General features: G+C 53.9%; 1 protein-coding gene across 1 annotated transcript; it reads right to left on the bottom strand.

Moving 5' to 3' along the window:
• Window positions 1-1,132: 1,132 nt before the first annotated feature.
• Arl6ip5 (ARF like GTPase 6 interacting protein 5) lies at window positions 1,133-17,019 on the bottom strand. Its single transcript, XM_076841056.1, has 3 exons — window positions 16,754-17,019; window positions 4,064-4,281; window positions 1,133-1,954 (listed from the first exon to the last, which is right to left on the bottom strand). Exons 1-3 carry the CDS (start codon window positions 16,927-16,929, stop codon window positions 1,782-1,784), a joined length of 567 nt encoding a protein of 188 aa, XP_076697171.1. The 5' UTR covers window positions 16,930-17,019; the 3' UTR covers window positions 1,133-1,781.
• Window positions 17,020-19,281: the final 2,262 nt, after the last annotated feature.

Here is a 19,281-nt window from a genome sequence, read left to right as displayed (position 1 = left end):
CTGCAAAAATAATGCTTCCTAAGTAGTCGGCACATTCTGTACCCAGGCGAACCTCTGAGGACCAGCATCTCTAAACACGCTCAGAAACAGTCTGGATGTCGCAGGCAAAGTTCTGGGAGCCCCGGTGCCTGCTGACCACAGCAAGGTCCAGAGTTTCAGAAGGGCTACGGGTACCGAAAGAGGACTCTAACCCGAGGATGCTCCAAGAAAAGATGATCCAGCTTCCCGATCCCCTGCCTCAGTACCCAGGTTTGGCAAGAAAGGATCAGCAGCTCACGGGATGGTTTTTCTGCTGGCCATTCCCAGGCTAAAGAGCTTGGCTGAAGAATTTAACCTGCTTTTAAAATGGGATGCTGATTGACACCATGTACATGTCATGGTGTTCTGCGTCTGAAATCCTAGTGGTATCACTGGGCTAAGCAGATGCTCCGGGATGGCTGAGAAATTAAAATGCAAGAAGAATCCGGAGCAGAAAATGCAAGTGCTCTTCACTCTAGGACATGGAGAGAATTTCCCCAGCAGGTGCCCCCCCACCCCCCCGCCCCGTGTCTGCACAGTCCCAAGGCAGGAAAGCCTCATGGTTCGCTTCACGGATGGAGTTGTCCCATCAGCAAGCCCAATGTCTGTCAAAGCACACGGTCATCACAATTGCTATCCCAGATTGTTATGGAGTGCAGAAACCAGCGACCATTCTGCTTTTAGAAGCCTCTCACCTGGCTGTCTGAAGATGCTTTTCAAACTTCAAACAGAGGAGTTATTCTCGGCTTCTTTGTGCCCCCCCCCCCAGGGAATTGGTAAAAATGCACGTTCTTGTGTTTTTCTAAATGTTCCAGTTGGAAACGAAACCATGGGAAACGTACAAGAAACGTGATCTCGGGCACCTTTTTCTGTGTGTTATAACAACAACATAAAAATGTGCAGGGCTGGGGATGTGGCTCAAGCGGTAACCGCTCACCTGGCATGCACGGGGCGCTGGGTTCGGATCCTCAGCACCACATAAAAATAAAATAAAGATATTGTGTCCACCGAAAACTGAAAAATAGATATTAAAAAACTCTCTCTCTCTCTCTCTCTCTCTCTCTCTCTCTCTCTCTCTCTCCTCTCTCTTTAAAAAAAAAAAATGTGCAACACACAGAATCCAAGTTCGGTTTTATTGTGTCTTTTAACAAGTCTGTCCAGGGTGACATGGGCTACCCAGTGTAACCACCTTAGGGAAGAGGACATTAAGTTTGCAGCAACCACCTGCTGGTGAAAAGAAACAGGACGAGCGTTTCCAAAAAAATTTTACAAAACTTTAACAAAATATCCTAAACAGCTATCTTTATATTCGTAAACAAAGTAGAAAGAACTGGCTTGACCAGCATTCACTGCACGTCCAACAGGTGGCCAGGTGAGAGAGATGGCCTCTGATTTCAGAAGAGTAACCATACAGACTGAGCTAGTTTACACCCCACGCGGGGCCATCCCGGGGGCTCTCGAGGGGTGCGGGAGGGGACACAGGCTAGTCCCTGTCTGGACGCTCCGTGGTGCTGGCTTGCTGTGGAGTCCACGGGTGTCTTTCACAGACACTCGGGAAACCCGAGGCCAGCAGGAGGGTGGTTTTCTATGGTGTCTGAGGGCCTCCCTGGGTACCATCGGGGCTGGTAGGAGGACGCCCGTGGAGCATGCTGCCATGGAGAGCTGGCTGGTAAGATGGGCACCTCCTGCTCAGACACTGAGGAAAGTGGGCGTGGACTGGGGGGACTGCGGCCCAGGGCGGTGGCCCGGAGCCCGGCTCCCGGCTACTCCTTCACTTTGCTGATGAACTCGGTGAATTTGCCGATGTTCTCCTCCTGCTGTTCCAAGGCGTCCAGGACGATGCCCATGGGGGTCCTCTTCAGACCGATCCCCTCCATCTTGTTCTCCACCTTGTTCTTGAGGTTCCGCAGCCGCAGCGAGGCGTGGACGAACATCACTGCGAAGAAGGGACCCACGGTCAGCACAGAGCCAGAGCCCTCCTCTGCCACTCCTCTGCCGCTCCACGCCCCACGGCGCGGCCACACTGCAGCCGGCCCTCCCCGGGCCAAGCCCCCGTGGCCGCTCCGACTCCCTGCAGCTCCCATCTCTGCGTGTGCGGCAGAACCTGGAATTCAGTAGCGAGGTCTAGCACCTGGCAGCCACCCTGCTCCCTTCATCCTGACACCCTCTCCTTGCAGACGCTACTTAAATGCCACGACATTCAGCGTGAATCCAACCCAACAGAAACCCGCGTGGCCGAGGTGTTCCTAACAGGGACTCCTGCTCCCTCAGGGACGCCACATGCTCCCTGGGGGAGGCACACAGGGCAAGCCGCCCTTCAGGTGTCTCCTGGGGTCAGTTTTCTGGGGCTGGTGAGCATTAGGAGCTGCCCACTCCCTGCCATTTATTCATCATCAGATTCTTTGGTTTCTCTCCTGGACCTGCCGACCCGGAGCCTGAAGTTAAGGGAACCTGTATTTTAAGGCAATGCCCATCTGACCAGCACCTGTCATGTGACCTGCACCAGTGACCTGCACATCCAGGCACGGCAGAGTCTGCGGACAGACAAACCCCACTCCCCACACCCCAGATTCCAATTGCGAATGAGGTGGGGGCTCCAGAATCTACCCACATATGATCATACTTATTTAATTTTTGTGGTGCTGGGGATGGAACCCAGAACCTGGCTCGGGCTAGGCAAGCGCTGACCACTGAGCGGCATCCCAGCCCCATGGGTCATGCTCACAGCCTGGGGCTCGTAATGTGGAAGGGTGCTAACGTGAGGGCTTGGTTCAAACAGAACCGCTAACCACGGGCCTCTACCACATAAGGAAAAGCTGAAGACATTTCACAAAGTCTGAATTTACTGATTCTGTCCTCCAAGGTTCAGGATCCATCCGTAGAGGCTCTGAGCTTAGCCTCACCCAACCCCAGATCAGCCGATCATGGTGCACAGGTAAGATGCTATTAAGTTCAGGGGACGTTCCTGCCATTCTTAACGCACTAGAACTTCCATCGGATTTCTGCTGATGAGACAGGGTTCTTATCCCTCCGCTCCCTCCGGCTGCCAGCGTGTGGAGTCCTAGTACGCGAGGCGCGTCTAGTTTAGAAAATGGTGAGTGCTCTTCCCCAGAACCAGAGTGCTTGGGTGCAGTATTCTCGTGGACTTACCCACCCTCGGGCACTAATACGGATCTCAGTCAGAGGGGAAGTCCTCCACTTCCTCAGGACAAGCCTGTTCAGTGCTGCGTCAGGCCAATGTGAAGGGCGGGCAGGCTGCGGCCGACCGCAGGACCAGACACACCTGGAGTCCTGCGGGGCTGCGCCAGGTCCTGCTGTAGGACTCGGGGCTTGTCATGGTTCTGATGGGAGGTGTCCCCAAAAGCTCATGCCTGAGGCAACGCGAGAAGGTTCAGAGGAGAAACGACTGGGTTGTGGGAGCCGTTACCGATCAGTGACTGACTGGGCATTAACTGGGCGACCACTGAAGGGGCGGGTGTGGCCGGAGGAGGTGGGCACTGGGAAGTGTGGCTTCGGGACCCATTTGTAGCTGGCAAGGGGAGTCTCTCTCTGCCTCCTGATCACCACGTGAGCTGCTTCCCTCTGCCACACTCTCCCACCACGATGTCCTGCCTCACCTCGAGCCCCGAGGAGCGGAGCCTGCTGTCTGTGGACCGAGACCTCGGAAACCGCGAGGCCCTAAATAAACCCTCCTCCTCTACGGTTGTGCTGGTCAGGTCTTTAGGTCACCGCAGCGAAAATGGTGACTGAAGCAGGGCTCCTGGGAGTGTGGTTGATTCTTGCGTCTCCAAAGAGCAAGTGTCCATGCGTGTCAGTGGCATGAAGGAGCCACTGGGCACCGATCTCCCACTTTAGGAACCTCCAGAGGGGGTGGGCCAAGGGGTTAGGTGACCCCACGGGACAGTGGCGCTCGTTTGCCTTATGACGTGGGAGACAGAACGCTCAGGGGTCGGGACAGCGCTCAGTTGGTCCCAGGCCCTGGGGTCCCTCCCCAGCCCCACAAAAAAAATAAAAAAAGAAAGAAGGAAAACTCGGGCCGACTTACGCAGCAGAGGGAAAGTGATCCCGAACACGAAGACCATGACTCCCCCGAACATGGAGATGAGGAAGTAGCTGGCCACCATGACCACCATCACGAAGGCCGTGGGGTACTGCTTCTTGGTGCGGCGCAGGACGTCCTTATTGTGGGCCGCCCACACGAAGACGGTGAACACCAGCACCACCACCAGTCCTCCCAGGATCATGTTGAAGGGGCTCAGGAACCTGCAACAGGGGGCAGGGGGTGAGCCCGGGCCTGGCACGGGGGAGGGGGGGGGGAGGGGGGCGGGGCGCACTGCCGAAGCCTTGACCTGAACCAGAACCTTAGCCTTTCACCCCGTGGAGTGGACACGGTTAGTACTTCTAAGAGGAACCCATGACGCCCAGCTCCCTGCCCGGCCTCTGGCTCCCAGCCAGGGGCCCCCACCTTCCTGAGGCCCAGAGTTGTAGTCTGAGGCCTCTCTGGGAGGCGGCGTGCCCGGCTACCATGCCCCCCCCCCACCCGGGCCGACGACGCAGGGCGCTGTGCTTCCCAGCTCTCGGGGCACCTTCCAGTCCTCCCAGGACGGGCCCCGTTGGCTGAATGTAGACTAGCAGCCACACTAGGGCCTCCAGGGGCCAGATACACTCTGCAGGCACATTTTTGTTTCTCCTATACAGTGGGGTTTTTTTGTTTGTTTGTTTGTTTTAGTTGTAGATGGACACAATAGCTTTATTTATTTATTTTTGTGTGGTGCTGGGATTCGAACCCAGTGCCCCACACACGCAAGGCAAGTGATCTGCCACTGAGCTACAGCCCCAGTCCCACCGATACAGTGTTTTTTTAAAACTTGTACTTGAAGCCCCATCTATGTATTAAAAACACATCCAGACAACCTGGCTATACCTTGCTCCTCCTGGAACAAGACGATCCAGGTGCTCCGGGCCCACTTTCCTCCCCGCCGAGAGCGGGCTGGAGCGCCTTCCACCTTCACACTCAGAGGGAACACAGGCTCCCCACGTGGCCGCAGCCCTCTCCCTCTCTAGGGCGAGCTTGCGGCAGAGGCCCAGCAGCCTCCCGAGCCATCCCTCTCCTCCACGCAACATAAGGAGGGAGAGAGCAAAGAGACCAAAACACCAGGGTGGGTCCTGGGTAGGGGAGCCAAGGGGTCACTCCCAGTTCCTTATCTTTATTTATTAGTTTGGCAAAGGTCACGAGTTACCTGAATTAACTAAAAAACGCCTGATCTTTAAAAAATGACAAAGAAACACAGCCCTCTATAGAAGCCTCTTGACTTGGACCTGGCCAACGACCTAGAAATGTTTCTCAGCTGTATGGTAAAGCAGAGATCAAGTTAACACAAACAGGAGAATGGGGGTTAAAGTTGAGGAAAAGCCTCTGTGCAAACTGCGACCAGGGGCTGCCTGGCGAGGGCACCCACGTCTCCCGGGCGTCTTTCCAGAATACTCACTGAAACAGCCGTTCAGGATGATGTCATGAGACCCATGTCAAGATTCTCCTTTTTCTTTCTTTTTTGGGATCGGGGAGGTACTAGGGATTGAATCCAGGGCATTTAACCACTGGGCCACTGTATTTATTTATTTATTTTAATGGGGTAATAAAAAATACTGCTGTATTTATTTATTTATTTTAATGGGGTCTCCCTAAATTGATTAGGACCTTGCTAAGTTGCTGAGGCTGGCCTCACCCTGGAGATCCTTGAATCTAGGCCCCCCACCGGTCACTGTGATGACAGGCTGGCCACCCTGCCCAGCAAGCTCCCCTTTCCCTGTGCACATGCAGAGCGGACATCTAGGCCGAAGGTCTAAAGTCCGGCTTGACTCATGCGATCCCAGATTGGCTCTCCACCTGCTCCCGTCGCTCATGTTCAGGGGAAGAGCAGAGCGAACCTCCTATGGGCTGGAGTTAGCCCTCCACGCGCCCAGCCGCAAGCTATGATTAGAGAGTGACTGAGTTTCCAAGAGGGAAAAAACTGGCCAAGCCACTGGATTTTATTCCACGTTCTGATTACATGCAGCGTCATCCCGAGACGGGAAATGCACACTGCACCACGCCCTGGAGCAAGATCACACACACACACACACACACACGTAGATACACACGTGGAGACACACCACACCACAGAGACACACCACACACACACCACACACCACATGCAGATACACACACACCCCACAGACACAGACACACACACACCACACACATAGATCCTTCAGCCTAAGCCTCACATACACACACATACAACACACCACATACAGACACAGACTCTCATTCCACACACAGACACATATACATATACATCACATGCAGACACACATACACACCACACACATAGACACACACACACAGATCCTTCAGCCTAAGCCTCACATAGACACACACACAGACACACCACACACATACACAGATACACACCACACACATACACACCACACACACACACACACACACCACACACACACAGACACAGACACCACACACAACACACCACACACACCTCAGACACCCCACACCACGCACACACACCACACGAGTCCATTTTCCAGTGCAGGAATTTGGGGCGCAGTCCTTGGGTGAGAGGCTTTTAGCCGCAGTTGTGCTGTTGCTCACCCCCGTCCAGACAGCCCCCGGCGCGTCAGGGACAGGAGTTTCCATAAACCCGGCCTCATCCTTCCTGTGGATGCGGCCACTGCGCTTGGTCAGGAGCTTCACTCACTGGCAGTCCATGGAGGAGGGGGAGGACGAGAGAAGGAGGAGAGGGGACAGGGAAGGGAGAGAGAGGGAGGAGAGGGCAGGACGCGGGCCCTCCTCCTGCAATTCCAAGCCTGCAATGTGTTCTCTATTGAGTCAAGAGACTCGGGTATGAATCACCCCATTCCGATAGACCATCGGTGAGTTCCTGTCTGCGATAGTCTGAGACGCTGGCGGAACCCTTCCTGGCTGCAGAAGTGGTCAAGGTCTGAAAGGATGAGTCAGCCCTACTGTGCGGTGAAGACACCGAGGCCCAGAGAGGTGAAGAAACATCGTCCAAGGGACCCGGGAGGAGGGAGAGAGAATCGGGGTGGGGCCACTTGCCACCTGTGACCGCGGTTCACAGCATGACCCATCCTGCAATCAGCTCTGGGGCCCCCTCCCCGTTCCAGGCCACCTGTCCCTGCAGCTGGGGTCGGCAGCTGAGCATCATGCTGGGAAGTCCCGGGGCCAGCTCATTCCTCCCAGGGAAAGTGGCTGGGAGAGGGTGTGGCCTGGGAGAGGCTGTGGACGCCTGCCCTCCACTTGCTGGCATGATTCAGCTAGCCTTATCTACCGCAACGGTGCCCTGGGGATCTGGGCCAGTCACAGTTTGAGAGCTTGGAGACATCTTGAGAACTCACCTCCATTTACACACGAGCAACTAAGGAGTCGGTGCCCAAGGCCACCAACCCAGAGCTGAAAACCAAAGTGACCACAGCAGCGATCCTCAAGGCCACAGGGCCGACAGGAGCTGCCCAGGGCGTATTTCCCAAGCACAGGCAGCTCTGCACAGAGGTCAGTTCTCCAACGTCAAAAGCCACTTTTGCAATGCGGTTCCTGGGGAATCCTGACTCACGAGTTAAATAGAGGCTGGCCAGCCTCCGCCCTCCACCAGCTCCTGGCTGTGGTCAGCCCACCGCTCCCCAGAACTCACCTTCCTATGCCCAGGAGTCACCCCCATCCCCTCCAACCCCCTTCAAGTCTCACACAGCCAGCCTGCTGTCCATGTCCTCCACAGGGACAGCACACAGGCCTGTTCCCCAGGTGCTCACCAGAGCGGCAGTTTCACGTATATTTGCATTGATTGAACAGATGGCTCTGGCCCCTCCTAGACACGAAGCTCCGTAAGGCCAGGCACCATGACATATTCGGCCCCAGCACCTAGCCCCCTGCCTGACACAGAGCAGGTATCCAGTAAGCGTGTGTTCAGAGAAAGAAGCTTCAGAATCCAGCACATTCACATACTATCACATACGGTCAGCGAGCCAGCACCGGGGCCCAGGCCTGCAGTCCCTCAGGAGTCTGAGCCCGGAGGATCTCACATCTGAAGCCAGCCTTTAGCAAGACCCTGCTCCAAAATGAAAAAATAAAAAGGGCTGGAGTGTCGCTCAGTGGTAGAGTAATGTCCTGGTTCAACCCTCAGTAGCCCCACAAAAGAATTTCCCTTAAATAACTCGGCTAGCTTCTCCAGCCATGGGTCAGGTGACATGAGGTTCACCTTGGACAAACTACAATTATTCTCATTGTGCACTAAGCAGTGCTAGGGAAGGAGTCCCTGTCTCTGTCCCCTCCCAGAGCTGGGATTAAGGGCAACAGTGAGAATCAACAGTGGGGAAATCACCTGAATTCCCATGCAGATGTAAGGGGTGACCCGCGCAGGGGAGTGGATGGGGCAGGGCCTGTGGCAGGAAGGGGCACTGAGGGTCAGGGAGAGCCCTGCCCCGAGACCCGTCCCTCTGCAGGCGCCTCTTGGTCCCTCCTTGGACCTCAACAGCCTCCTGTGTTTGTCCTGGTTTCCCAGGGCAGCACCTTGGCAAGATGGGCCTGTGACTGTGAAGGATAAATATGGCTCTGGACGCGAATTAGTCTTGAGTAAATGGGCCAAGGACCCATGGGGTAAAGGAGGCTTCGGAGAAGCTCAGGTGGGACAGGAGCCCGGCTCTTTAGTCACAGCTGCATGAGGGAGGCCCAGCGTATTTATTGTGTGCTCCATATGTGCAAATATTTAATGGTGCCCTAGGCCCACCGTGGCGCCACCAAATTCAGCACCCACATCCCGTGACCCACGGCCCGCAGCCGCTGGCACCTCAAGGCACTCTCGTACGGGACATAAACTCCAAGTTTCGTTTTGCGCTTCTCTCGCTAACTGCTTGTTTTATTTTTAATAAGCGACAACTTGGATCTGAGTCAGAAGAGGTGGCACATCCAACACCTGCCCTGGCAACGGGCATCAGGACCCTCACCAGGCTGCAAAGGTCCTTCTGAAACTTCTCGTCGCGGCACATTGGGAACACAGGCAGAGGTCAGAAGGCTGGTAGGCTGAACCCTCCAGAGCATCTGTCACCGCCTGGGCTCAGCGTTACTCACAACCTGGAGTTTTTCAGAGCCAGTGTGGGAAGACATTTGTTTGTTTACAAACTGTTTCTCCCCAAATGCTTCCAGCAGAGTGAGGTTTGCAAAGGAAAGCTCTTGAGAATGATTACTGCACAGCAAGTTCTTACAGAGCCACAGAGAACACAGGGGTTGGACAAATGCTCATGAGCTTTGGTGACATGTGGCCCCCTCCCATGAGAGTTCCGGTCCCACCTGCACCCACGCTCAGTTCCAGCCGTCCCCTCTCTTCCTCTAAGACAAGAAGTTGTACCCACAGCTGCAAGGCGGATCAGCAGAAGCAGGAACCACGTTCTGGTTTTCTGCTTTAAATGGGCGTCTGCCTGCCCAGTGCCTCCGTCAGCCAGTACTTAATGGAAGGGGAATGGGGGAGAGATCCCACCTACTTGGGTAATGCTTGCAGAATGGAAGCTGACCTGTAGATTTTGTCTACACTCTCAGGCCTTGAAAGCATTCTCTGAACGCAAAACTTACTGCAAGAGACAGAGGAGGGGCCAGGGTGAGCATTTTGAAGATAAGTGACAAAGGACAGAAACCCATTTGTCGAACAGGAAGTCCTATAGATTTCTAATAGTGCCTCTCCCTCAGTTGGGTTTGAAGTAGACAGGCCAAGAACTGGACCTTGACCTCTCAGATCTGGATTCCTGTACAGAGTTCTGTACCCTGAAGTCGACTGACGGCTTCTGCCTTCTAAGAGAGGGGTTTGGGAATCCCGGCCATGTGTCGTTCATTTGCACGCTTAACCTAGAAAAACCGTAAGCCCCTCCCTACAGAACAGAAACAGGCACTACCAACCAGACTAGGGCTGGGGTGGGGAGGAGCCAAGAAGAGTGAGCTACAAAGTGTCAGAAGATGATCTAATGAAATCCAATTCTTACCAGATGAAGAATTTTTCATAGACCCAGTGTTAATAGACCTCTCTTAAAGCCCTGCACTCAGAAGTAATGCATGAGCTACGGGAAGGAATCCAACCCATCTCCTGTCACACAGTAAGTGCCATTCGAGAGGCTGGGAGGGGGAGGGCCTTTACCAGGGAGGCTGGGGAAGGCTGGGCAGAGCTGTTCTCCCTGCTAGCTACCCTCTGGGCCTCACTGCGACAGACACTAGATAGGTGCTCAGTAACAGCCATCTGAGCTGTGGGTGAGAAAAGTAAAATTGAATAGCCCTGGGGCTGGGGATGTGGCTCAAGCGGTAGCGCGTTCGCCTGGCATGCGTACGGCCCGGGTTCGATCCTCAGCACCACATACAAAGATGTTGTGTCCGCCGATAACTAAAAAATAAAAAGATTCCCCTTAAAAATAAATAAATAAATAAATAAAATTGAGTAGCCCTTTCCCGGGTCCTCACGTTCAGTGTCCCCTCTAATCCCAACACCCAGGAGTTCTGGAATTTGGAATTGCACAGGGTGAGTCAGGTGGGAAAAGGTGTGTATGTGTGTGTGTGTGGGCGGGGTCGTATTTCTGTGTGCTTGCTGTATTTGAATGAAAATCCATTCTGATGTGTCCAGTGCTGTCTTGCTGCCCCTCTGGACTCTAGAGGAAGGAGGCTGGGATCATAGTCTTATTCTCCCCCAGGTCTCCTGGCACAGGGTCTGGGAAGTTGAATGAAGGAAGGAAGGAAGGGAGCAACACACGTGAGGGTGATAGAGTAAAACTGCAGTTGCAGCTGGTGGATCTAAAAGGCTTGCCTCTGGCTTCAGCCGGGACAGACTTTGACTCCTTGGGCAATGCTTCCCGCAGGCCTGTCCAGAGCACCCTGGGAGCTGCCTTGTCCTTTCCTTCCCCGGCCACCTGAAGCCTGCTTCCTCATCCTGGCAGCATTTAAAAGCACAGACCCTGGGAGCACTTCTCAATGCCAGACACCCACAGCCACCGGCTGCGACATATTGCAGAGCCGCCGTGCTCATGTTGAAGAGCACTGCGGTAACCTGGTTTTAAACCCAGGGTGACCAGCCCTCCAGAAACCCCTTGTCACCCGGGTGACAAAGCAGCAGCTGTAGAGCCCACCTTCCTGCCCACCTGCCCAGGCAGACCACCCCGTGGCGGTTTCTTTGGCTCATTCACGGGGCAGCGACACTGCTCTGTCTCAGGGGAGACCCGAGGTGGCCCCGAGGATAGGTGTGCCCTGTCTGCGGGAGGAGCAGCGGAGGCACTTACTCGTGCAATTTCTGTGTGTGGTCGGAGATTCTGGAGCTGCACCTCTCTTCCGGTGGCAGAGAGGGATTTTTGAGAGTGAGGTGGGCAGGACAGTGCGGATGTTAAGGGTCGGGTATTCTGTTAGATTTAGCTCATCAACAGCTTCAGAAAATGGGCAATATGGTTTAAATGAAAAACCATCTCACCTCCTAGCAATGAACCCAGCTACTGTTAGCACCTTTAGCCACCTGAGCTCGAGCTTTTATACTTCTTACGTCAGGGGCCTCAGGAGGGTCGATGGCTCTCCTCCTGAACTTGGAGGCATGTATCTCAACAGTGTGGGCAGTTAGGGGGGAAGACCAGCCAATCCCTGGCCGGAAGTACGCGTTCAGAATCTCTGAAGGTTCATCTGGACGTACGGTGTGTGTCTTTAAGTTCTGCCAGTCTTTCTTTTCATCCAGAGCAGTGCTTCTGAAATTTTAATGTGCCCATGAATCATCTGGGGTCTGACCCCAGAGGTCTGCTGTGGGGTCAGAGAGTCTTCATTTCTGACAAGCTGACAGGTGAGACTGCTGCTGGTCCTGGGCCCGCTCTGGATAGGATTTTCCAGTTAAAATCTTTTGGCTTTCGACCAAGCACACAGAAGCTCCCACAGCGCGTCACATGCTCGTTTCTTACACTGCAAGTACAATTAACTGTCGCCTTGATTTTTTCACTTTACAAAAAGAGGCAGCGGCTGGGATTGCTGTGCACAGTGTGAACACAGCATGTTGGTGCCGAGACGTCCCGTGCCCAGGATGCAGAAATCGTCACATTCTCCTTCGTCACTGGAAGGAGCTGAGGCTGCTTTCAGCAAAACAGCACTGGTTAGCTTGTTACTCCGGCTGTTGCTTATAAGTCACTCAGTCCCTTCTGCGGGGAGGCCTGCAGCCCCCGACAGGAAGGAAGTTGTATAAGGAACATGGCTTGAAGTGGCAACAGACACACCAAGGGGCACACATCCCCCCACTCCCCTGCCTAAGGGAACCCCTGAGGCATGGGCAGGAGAGGGGCCTGCAGCCTGGGATTTCACACAGCAGCAGGACCCGGGCTGCCCTTGCTCACTAAGCCCTAATGTACTTGGTCTTGAGGAAGTCTTTCCTTCCACCCCTGTTTTAGAGCAGCAGAACTCCAGAGCAGTCAAGATCAGCATTCCGTCAGAAAACAAAAAGACAGAGCCTGCAGAACCAGGAGAGACCTCGGGCAGACTAAGGGAAGGGAGAGGACATGACAGTCGGAGCTAGGTAAAGCTTCAGGCCACTCACCCCTCCCCTACGAGAAAATTATGAGCTGCTTTTGTAGCTTGTTACGAAGAAACTGGTATTCAGTGGACGGCAGGAATCGCCCGATTTTTCAGGTGGTTCTCAATCACCAGCGGCATCTGCAAGCACCTCCACTGTGGTGACTGAAGGGTGTGTGGCTGGGGGGCAGCGGGCAGAGGTCAGGGAGGCGGCTAAGCACCCCACTGCACGGCACAGCCCCTCACAAGTCTACATGGTGCAAAATGTCCACAGGGCTGAGGTGGAGAAGCCTGACCGCAGAGGACCTCACCAGGATCTTAAAACAGAGCAGTGCAGTCTGACATAATCTCCTTAAGTTAATTTTGACACAGCTGCCATCACGCTGACCCATGCGTACGTACGTAGCACAGTGCCCGGGCAGTGACCCAGTGGCCATCCGTGTGGGAGCATGCTGCCTCAGCTATGTGTTGGCATGCTCCTGTGAGCTGCCCCATGGCCCTGCGGAGGTCTGGCCTCCTCCCCTCTCTGCACTCACCACGTTGGTATGTGCAACACGGCAGCCTCAGGATGCAGAGACCCACAATCACCACCATAAAACACAAAGCAAAGGAAAAGCTGTCACCACCAAAGCCTGCGACCTGGCCTCGAGGAGTCCAGAGTCCAGAGCAGAGAGACACCTGAAACCCCGTGGGGTAACAGGAAGCTCTGAGCACAGGTCGGGGGCCCCATGACACTGGTGGGAGGGAGAAAGGGGCGTGGCCTCTGAGGGGTGACCCAGAGGAGGCCGCAGTCTGCAGGTGCGTGGGGAAGCTGAGGCAGGGCTTGGGGTGGATGGAGTCTAGGCTACAAGAATGCTGTCTGGAGCAGGGCACAGGAGCACACACCTGTAATCCCAGTGGCTCCCGAGGCTGAGGCAGGAGGATCAAAAGTTCAAAGCCGTCCTGAGCAACTGAGTGAGTCTCTAAGCCACTTAGCAAGACCCGGTCTCAAAATAAAATCTAAAAAGGGCTGGGGGTGTGGCTCCGTGGCTCAGTGCTCCTGGGTTCAATCCCTGGTACCAAAATAAATGGATAAATAGAAGGCACAGCCTGCATTTCTCAGGCCCTCGTTGGTAACGCCAACAGAGACAACCATAGGGGAAAACATTTATCCAGACTGGACTGGAGCGGACTCTCCAGGGCGGCTGGCCCTGCTCTGAGAGCCTGGCCTGCGTGCACTTGGCTCGTCCTCAGAGTGGGCCAGCTGCGGCAGCACCATCGGCCACGTCAGAGGCTCGGCTCAGCGCAGGGTGCATAGCTGGTGTCCTGCAGCTGGGACTTGAACTCAGTCTGGTCTCCAACCACTACCTGACTTCTCAGGGAGCACAAGAGGCAAGAACTTCCAGGAGGGCTAGGCGCTAACAGGCTGGGCTGCGATTCCTCTCACACACACAGTCCGCTGCGCTGCTGTGGCTCAGGTGCCTGCCCAGCCTCCCTCTTAGGAGGAAGACCAGGCTCACTCAGCCCCGCCTAATAAGGACCTCACACCCAGATCTGTCCCCTCCTGAGCCCTCTCAATCTTCTCCCGGTGTTTCTGGGTCCAGTCCTGGGGCTGCCTCTCCCGTCCTGTGATCCTGACCCGTGGCCTCCTCCATCCTCTCCTGACCTCCTTTCCAACATCAGAGAGTCACCCAGGCCACAGGCCTCCCAGGCTGCTCCCGAGGCTCCTCCAGGTGAGCACCTCCAAACAGTCCTGGCCTTGGGCCACAACTGGGTCCTGGGAGCTATTCTGGGCGAGTCCAGGAGCTAGGCTAACAGCCTCCAGCAACTCTGACCCGCCCATCTGCTGCCCTGCAGAACAGGAGAGTTCTCTCCAGCATGTGAAAGGCCCAGAATCAGCTGACCAACCTGGCCCTGAAGGTATTGGGTTTCCTCCAGCTTTGAGCAACTAGCATGCCAAACCTCATGACTGCGAGAGAGATGTCACGGTAGTTAGGAGCACAGGCCTGGGTAACTCCTTTAACTTCTCTGAGCCTCAGGTTTTAGAGTAGTGATCCTTTACGCATTAGGTCCTCTCACATGATGCAGACGATTGAGTAATCAGCACGCAGAGCCCTCCATACATGTTTATTTTTGTTGTTTTTGATTGTAATGAAAGAAAAGGATGATGGTGGGGGGACTATAGAGTACGTATTTCTAGGTGCTAGAAAACAGTTAAAGGTTATGTACCAAAACTTTTGTTAGGTTGTGAAGGGCATTTACCATTTTACACACACTCAATTTTTAAAAAGAACTTTTTACTATGACTGCCCTAAATCTATTGTAAATTTTTAAAAATAAGGATAATAAAAACTGCAATGGGCACTTTTCACTTTTTCCTTTGAAAATGTCACTAGCAATTAACATCTTCTACTTGGAAGGAGAAGAGCCAACACCCCCAAACTGGAGGCGTCAGTGGCCCAAGGCACCACAAGGGGGGAGCTATATTTAGTCCAGGGGCTGGCCCTGGCCTTTGCAGTGAGTCAAAGCTGCAAGGCTGCCTGAGCTTGCGGCTGGTTTGGTCAGCACGCCTTTTGGGGAAAAAATAAAAATAAAAAAAGATAAGAAAAATGCTCTTTGTTTTTGTACGTTTGATTGATGTGTGTCAAACTTTGCCTTGTCTCTGTTCTTGGAGTTGCCTGAAGAAAAACACCCACATAACTAGATGACCAGATAAGACGCCCTGTCTTCTTTACCAAGGAAAAGGAAGCAAACGCAAAACTTACTTTCTACTTCTTTTTTTTCTTTTAAATGAGTTTCAGAAAAGAAGCACAGAGCTGGGGGAGGTCCACCTCAAGTCATCCCCCCGGAGGGGTCCACAGACGGCCGGGCTCCCACCCGTGGGCCTTCCGCTGCTGCGGGGTGACCCCTCCAGCCACACCCGGACACTGAACTCTCCCCTCCTCTGGACTGTGCCTTTGCTCCTTGAGCTTCTCAAAAAAATGCCATGTGTCCCCCGGGACAGGATTCAAGTCTGATTCATCTTGCTGCGCTCCAGCTTGGTGTGGGGCCTGGCGCAGGGACGTAGCCAACTCACAGCGCGGCGCCAACTTAGCACCCCATCCTGCTCACCCTTTCCCACACCCTCCAAGTGCGAATTGCTCACTTTCCTTCCAAGGCAGAGCTGTTTGCTCAGAGGTAGAGATGTCAGACACGTGTTTAAGGGCAAGCATTTTCAGTCCTAGGGTGGCTTTTCTTTAAAGATGGGTAGGAGATGACCACATGGAGAACACTGTCTCCCATCTGGCAAAGGTGGGAGAAGCGTGTTTTAGAGGGCGAACCGCAAGGCAGTGTGGTTTCTAAAGAATGTGTGTGTGTGTGTGTGTGTGTGTGTGTACCCGTGTGTGTGCCGCCCTGATTAAACCAGGGCAGTTTTTCAACATCACATACGCTGAGACCCCAGGATCAGGGGAAAAGGTGGCCAGGCAGGGAAGGAGAAACTGCCAGGGGCCTGCGCCCAGAGCTGCCCCCACTGGGGCGTGTGCCCTAGGAGACAGGCACCCTCTGCTCCCGGGTCAGCCTTGCCCTAGAGTCTGGCAGGCTTAGGGGACAAACCGGCAGGATGGCCCTTTAGGACACACTCTGGGTGTGTCCTCTCTGGGTGGTGCCCAGGCAGCCCCAGGACAAGGTTACCCGACTTTGTTCTTATTTTTAAAAAACTGTACAACTATCTCCTCAGCTAGAGCTAGGTCCCAGCACAGGGGGAGAAGAAATTTCCCTGCCCCAGTGGGCAGCGGTGCTCTTCCAGCTCCCGGGCCCCAGGCCCCAGGCCCAGCCCTCCGGGGAAGGAGCCCAGGCCCGGGCAGGTGGCCGGGCCTCCAGAGACCCAGTGTCTGCTCGGAAATGCCTCGCCTGGCCTCCAGCCTCTCCTGACCCGCAGGGAGGGCGCACCCGGTGGCTGAGGGCGGTGTCCCCTCGCAGCTGTGGACAGACCTGAGCCAGGACCCCAGGCCCTCGGGCCTGGCAGGGAAGGCACACCCGGTGCTGAGGGCGGTGTCCCCTGGCAGCTGTGGACTGTCCTGCCCTGGCCTGGCCCCCCAGCCCTCCGGAGGCCTGCAGGGAGGGCAGGGCAGTGTCCTCTCGGGGGGGGGCGAGGACAGCCCCGCGCCGCCCCGCCCGCCCGCCCGCCTGGCCACTCACCCCACGACCGAGACCATCAGGGCGGCCACCACCAGGTAGTTGGTCTGGTAGTAGAGCAGGTTGCTGACCACACGGTTGTTCCATTTCGAGATGTCCCTGAAGTCCGGGCGCGCGAAGCGGTCGGAGCCCGGGAAGAAGTCGTCCCAGGCGCGCAGCGGGGCGATGCTCACGTCCATGCTCGCGGCCGCCGCTCCTGCCTGCCCAGCGCGCGCCGGGCCGCGGTGACGCCGAGGTGACAGCCGCGTCGGCGCGATGGGCTCTGCGGCTGGCGCGCGGCGGGCGGGGAGCTGGGCGGGCGGCCGCGGGGCCCTGCGCTCCCATTGGCTCCGCGCGAGGCTTGGGCATGGCCGGGGGCCCGGGGCCGGCCGCGGGGCGCAGCGGGTGGCCGCGGCCTCCTCCACGGTCCAGCTCCGGGTCCAGCCCGCAAGGGCGATTGTTGTCTGTCTTCAGGGAAAAACAAAACCCGGGCGCCGCCGCGGTCCGGGAGGGTGGGCGGGTTTCGGAATTCGGGGTCACCGTCCCCGCGCCTCTGCAGGCGGGTCCCCAGCTCTGCTCGGCGGTGCGTCGCCGCAGGAGATCAGAGTGGCAGCTCGGGAGGGAAACCCTGCACAGCACGAGCCCTGGGTTGGCTTTTCTCTCTCTTTGACCTCCCTTCTCTTCACCCAGGGCGGAAGGACCGAACTGCTGTGCCATCTTAACAAAGTGATAAGCCACTCTGTTCGCTCCAGCCCCCCCCCCCCCACACACACACACAGTATGTCGTTTACATCCCAAAGTTAACAGCCTCTTTTCAGTCAAGGGGCCAAATACTACAATAGATATATTTTTCCTTTTCTTTCTTTTTTGCTACTGGAGATTTTAACCAGGGAGGAGTGTGCTTCAAGCCACCAAGCCACATCCCCAGTCCTTTTTATTTTTTGAGACAGGGTCTTGCTAAGTTGCCCACGAGTGTGGATGCAGAACCATAGTTCTGCCCTTAGTGTTTTCTGCGCAGGGGCATGGATCCCACTGCAAAAATAATAATAATAATAATAATAATAATAAATAAATAAATAAATAAAATAAAAAGCTTCCTTAGTTTTATTCCGATATTTAGTGACGACTTTCACTAAGGGAGCACAGTATTTTAACAGCTAAGGTGATGCTTTGAATCCCAGCCTGAAGAACTGGTGAGACGCATTTGTATTGATGGCAAATTATCTCCCAGGTGCCAAAGGGTGGCCTCTTTTCAGTTAAGGTGTCAAATACTACAATAAATATAATTTTTTCCTTTTCTTTCTTTTTTGCTACTGGAGATTTTAACCAGGGAGGAGTGTGTTTCAAGCCACCAAGCCACATCCCCAGTCCTTTTTATTTTTTTGAGACAGGGTCTTGCTAAGTTGACCAGGCTGGGTACCCTCACCATCCTCCTGCCTCAGCCTCCTGTATCACCGGGATTACAGTGTGCACCACTGTGCCAGGCTTAGTACATCTCTTATGTCAAGTACCTGAAATAAAAGTACAATCATCTCTCAGCATCTAATTATTTTCTGGACCCCCTCCCCCGCCATATTTAAATTGAAAGCTGCTGAAAATTTTGTATCCTATAGGCTTTTTAAAAAATTTTTATTAGTTATAGATGGACCTTTACTTATTTATTTGTTTATATATGGTGCTGAGAATCGAACCCAGTGCCTCATGCATACTAGGCAAGCACTCTACCACTGAGCCACAACTCCAGCCCTCCTATAGGCTTTAGATCATTTGTAGATCACTTATAATACTGAAAACAATAAAACTGAGCACGGTGGCAAACACCTGTAATCCCAGCAACTTGGGAGGCTGAGGCAGGAGGATCACAAGTTCAAGGCCAGCCTCAGCAACTCAGTGAGGCCATAAGCAACCTGTAAGACCCTGTCTCAAAAAATAAATAAATAAAATAAAATAAAAAGGACTGAGGATATGGCTCAGTTGTAAAAAGCCCCTCTGGGTTGAATACCCAGTACTCAAAATGGAACAAAATAAAATAAAAATAAAAGGCTTTACATTACATTAATGCAATGCATTTCATAAATAGTTGTTATGCTGTAGAAGATAATAACACATGTTCACAACAGACAAAATTTTAAAAAGTGTTTTCTATCTGTGGTTAGTTGAATTCACGGATGGGACGATGGGGGTGGGGTGGACTGTATTTTGATTAGTTTCATGGTGTGGTAGACAGAATTCTAAGATGATTGTGCCCAATACAACAATCTCTAAACCTGACAGTCGGACTGTTTCAACACATTAAATCCACTCTACTCAGATCGCCAACTTTCAAAAAATTGAAAAGCAAAAAAAAAAAAAAAAAAAAGCAAAGTCTACAAGATATATATATATATATATATATATATATATATATATATATATAATTGCCTTTGTTTTCTGAAAGCAGCTAAGGAACTTAGAGTGTAGGAAATCACTACTGCTACTGATGTTCAGGACTTTGGTAACTGAATCAAATCAGTGCTAAGAGACATCTTGGTGTTGCTTTTTAATTGCATTTA

The sequence above is a fragment of the Callospermophilus lateralis genome, chromosome 20 (genome assembly GCF_048772815.1).
Source record: "Callospermophilus lateralis isolate mCalLat2 chromosome 20, mCalLat2.hap1, whole genome shotgun sequence".
Lineage (NCBI taxonomy): Eukaryota > Metazoa > Chordata > Mammalia > Rodentia > Sciuridae > Callospermophilus > Callospermophilus lateralis.
The sequence above is the reverse complement of the archived record's forward strand: the minus strand, read 5'-3'. Positions and strand labels throughout refer to the sequence as shown.

Excerpts from the sequence above, each read along its gene's own strand:
- Arl6ip5 (XM_076841056.1), bottom strand. The coding sequence starts at position 16,929 with ATGGACGTGAGCATCGCCCCGCTGCGCGCCTGGGACGACTTCTTCCCG. Across the intron at positions 4,282-16,753 it reads CTGATGGTCTCGGTCGTGGG|GTTCCTGAGCCCCTTCAACA; the intron begins GTGAGTGGCCAG and ends CCCCTGTTGCAG. Across the intron at positions 1,955-4,063 it reads GATCACTTTCCCTCTGCTGC|TGATGTTCGTCCACGCCTCG; the intron begins GTAAGTCGGCCC and ends CCTTCTTCGCAG.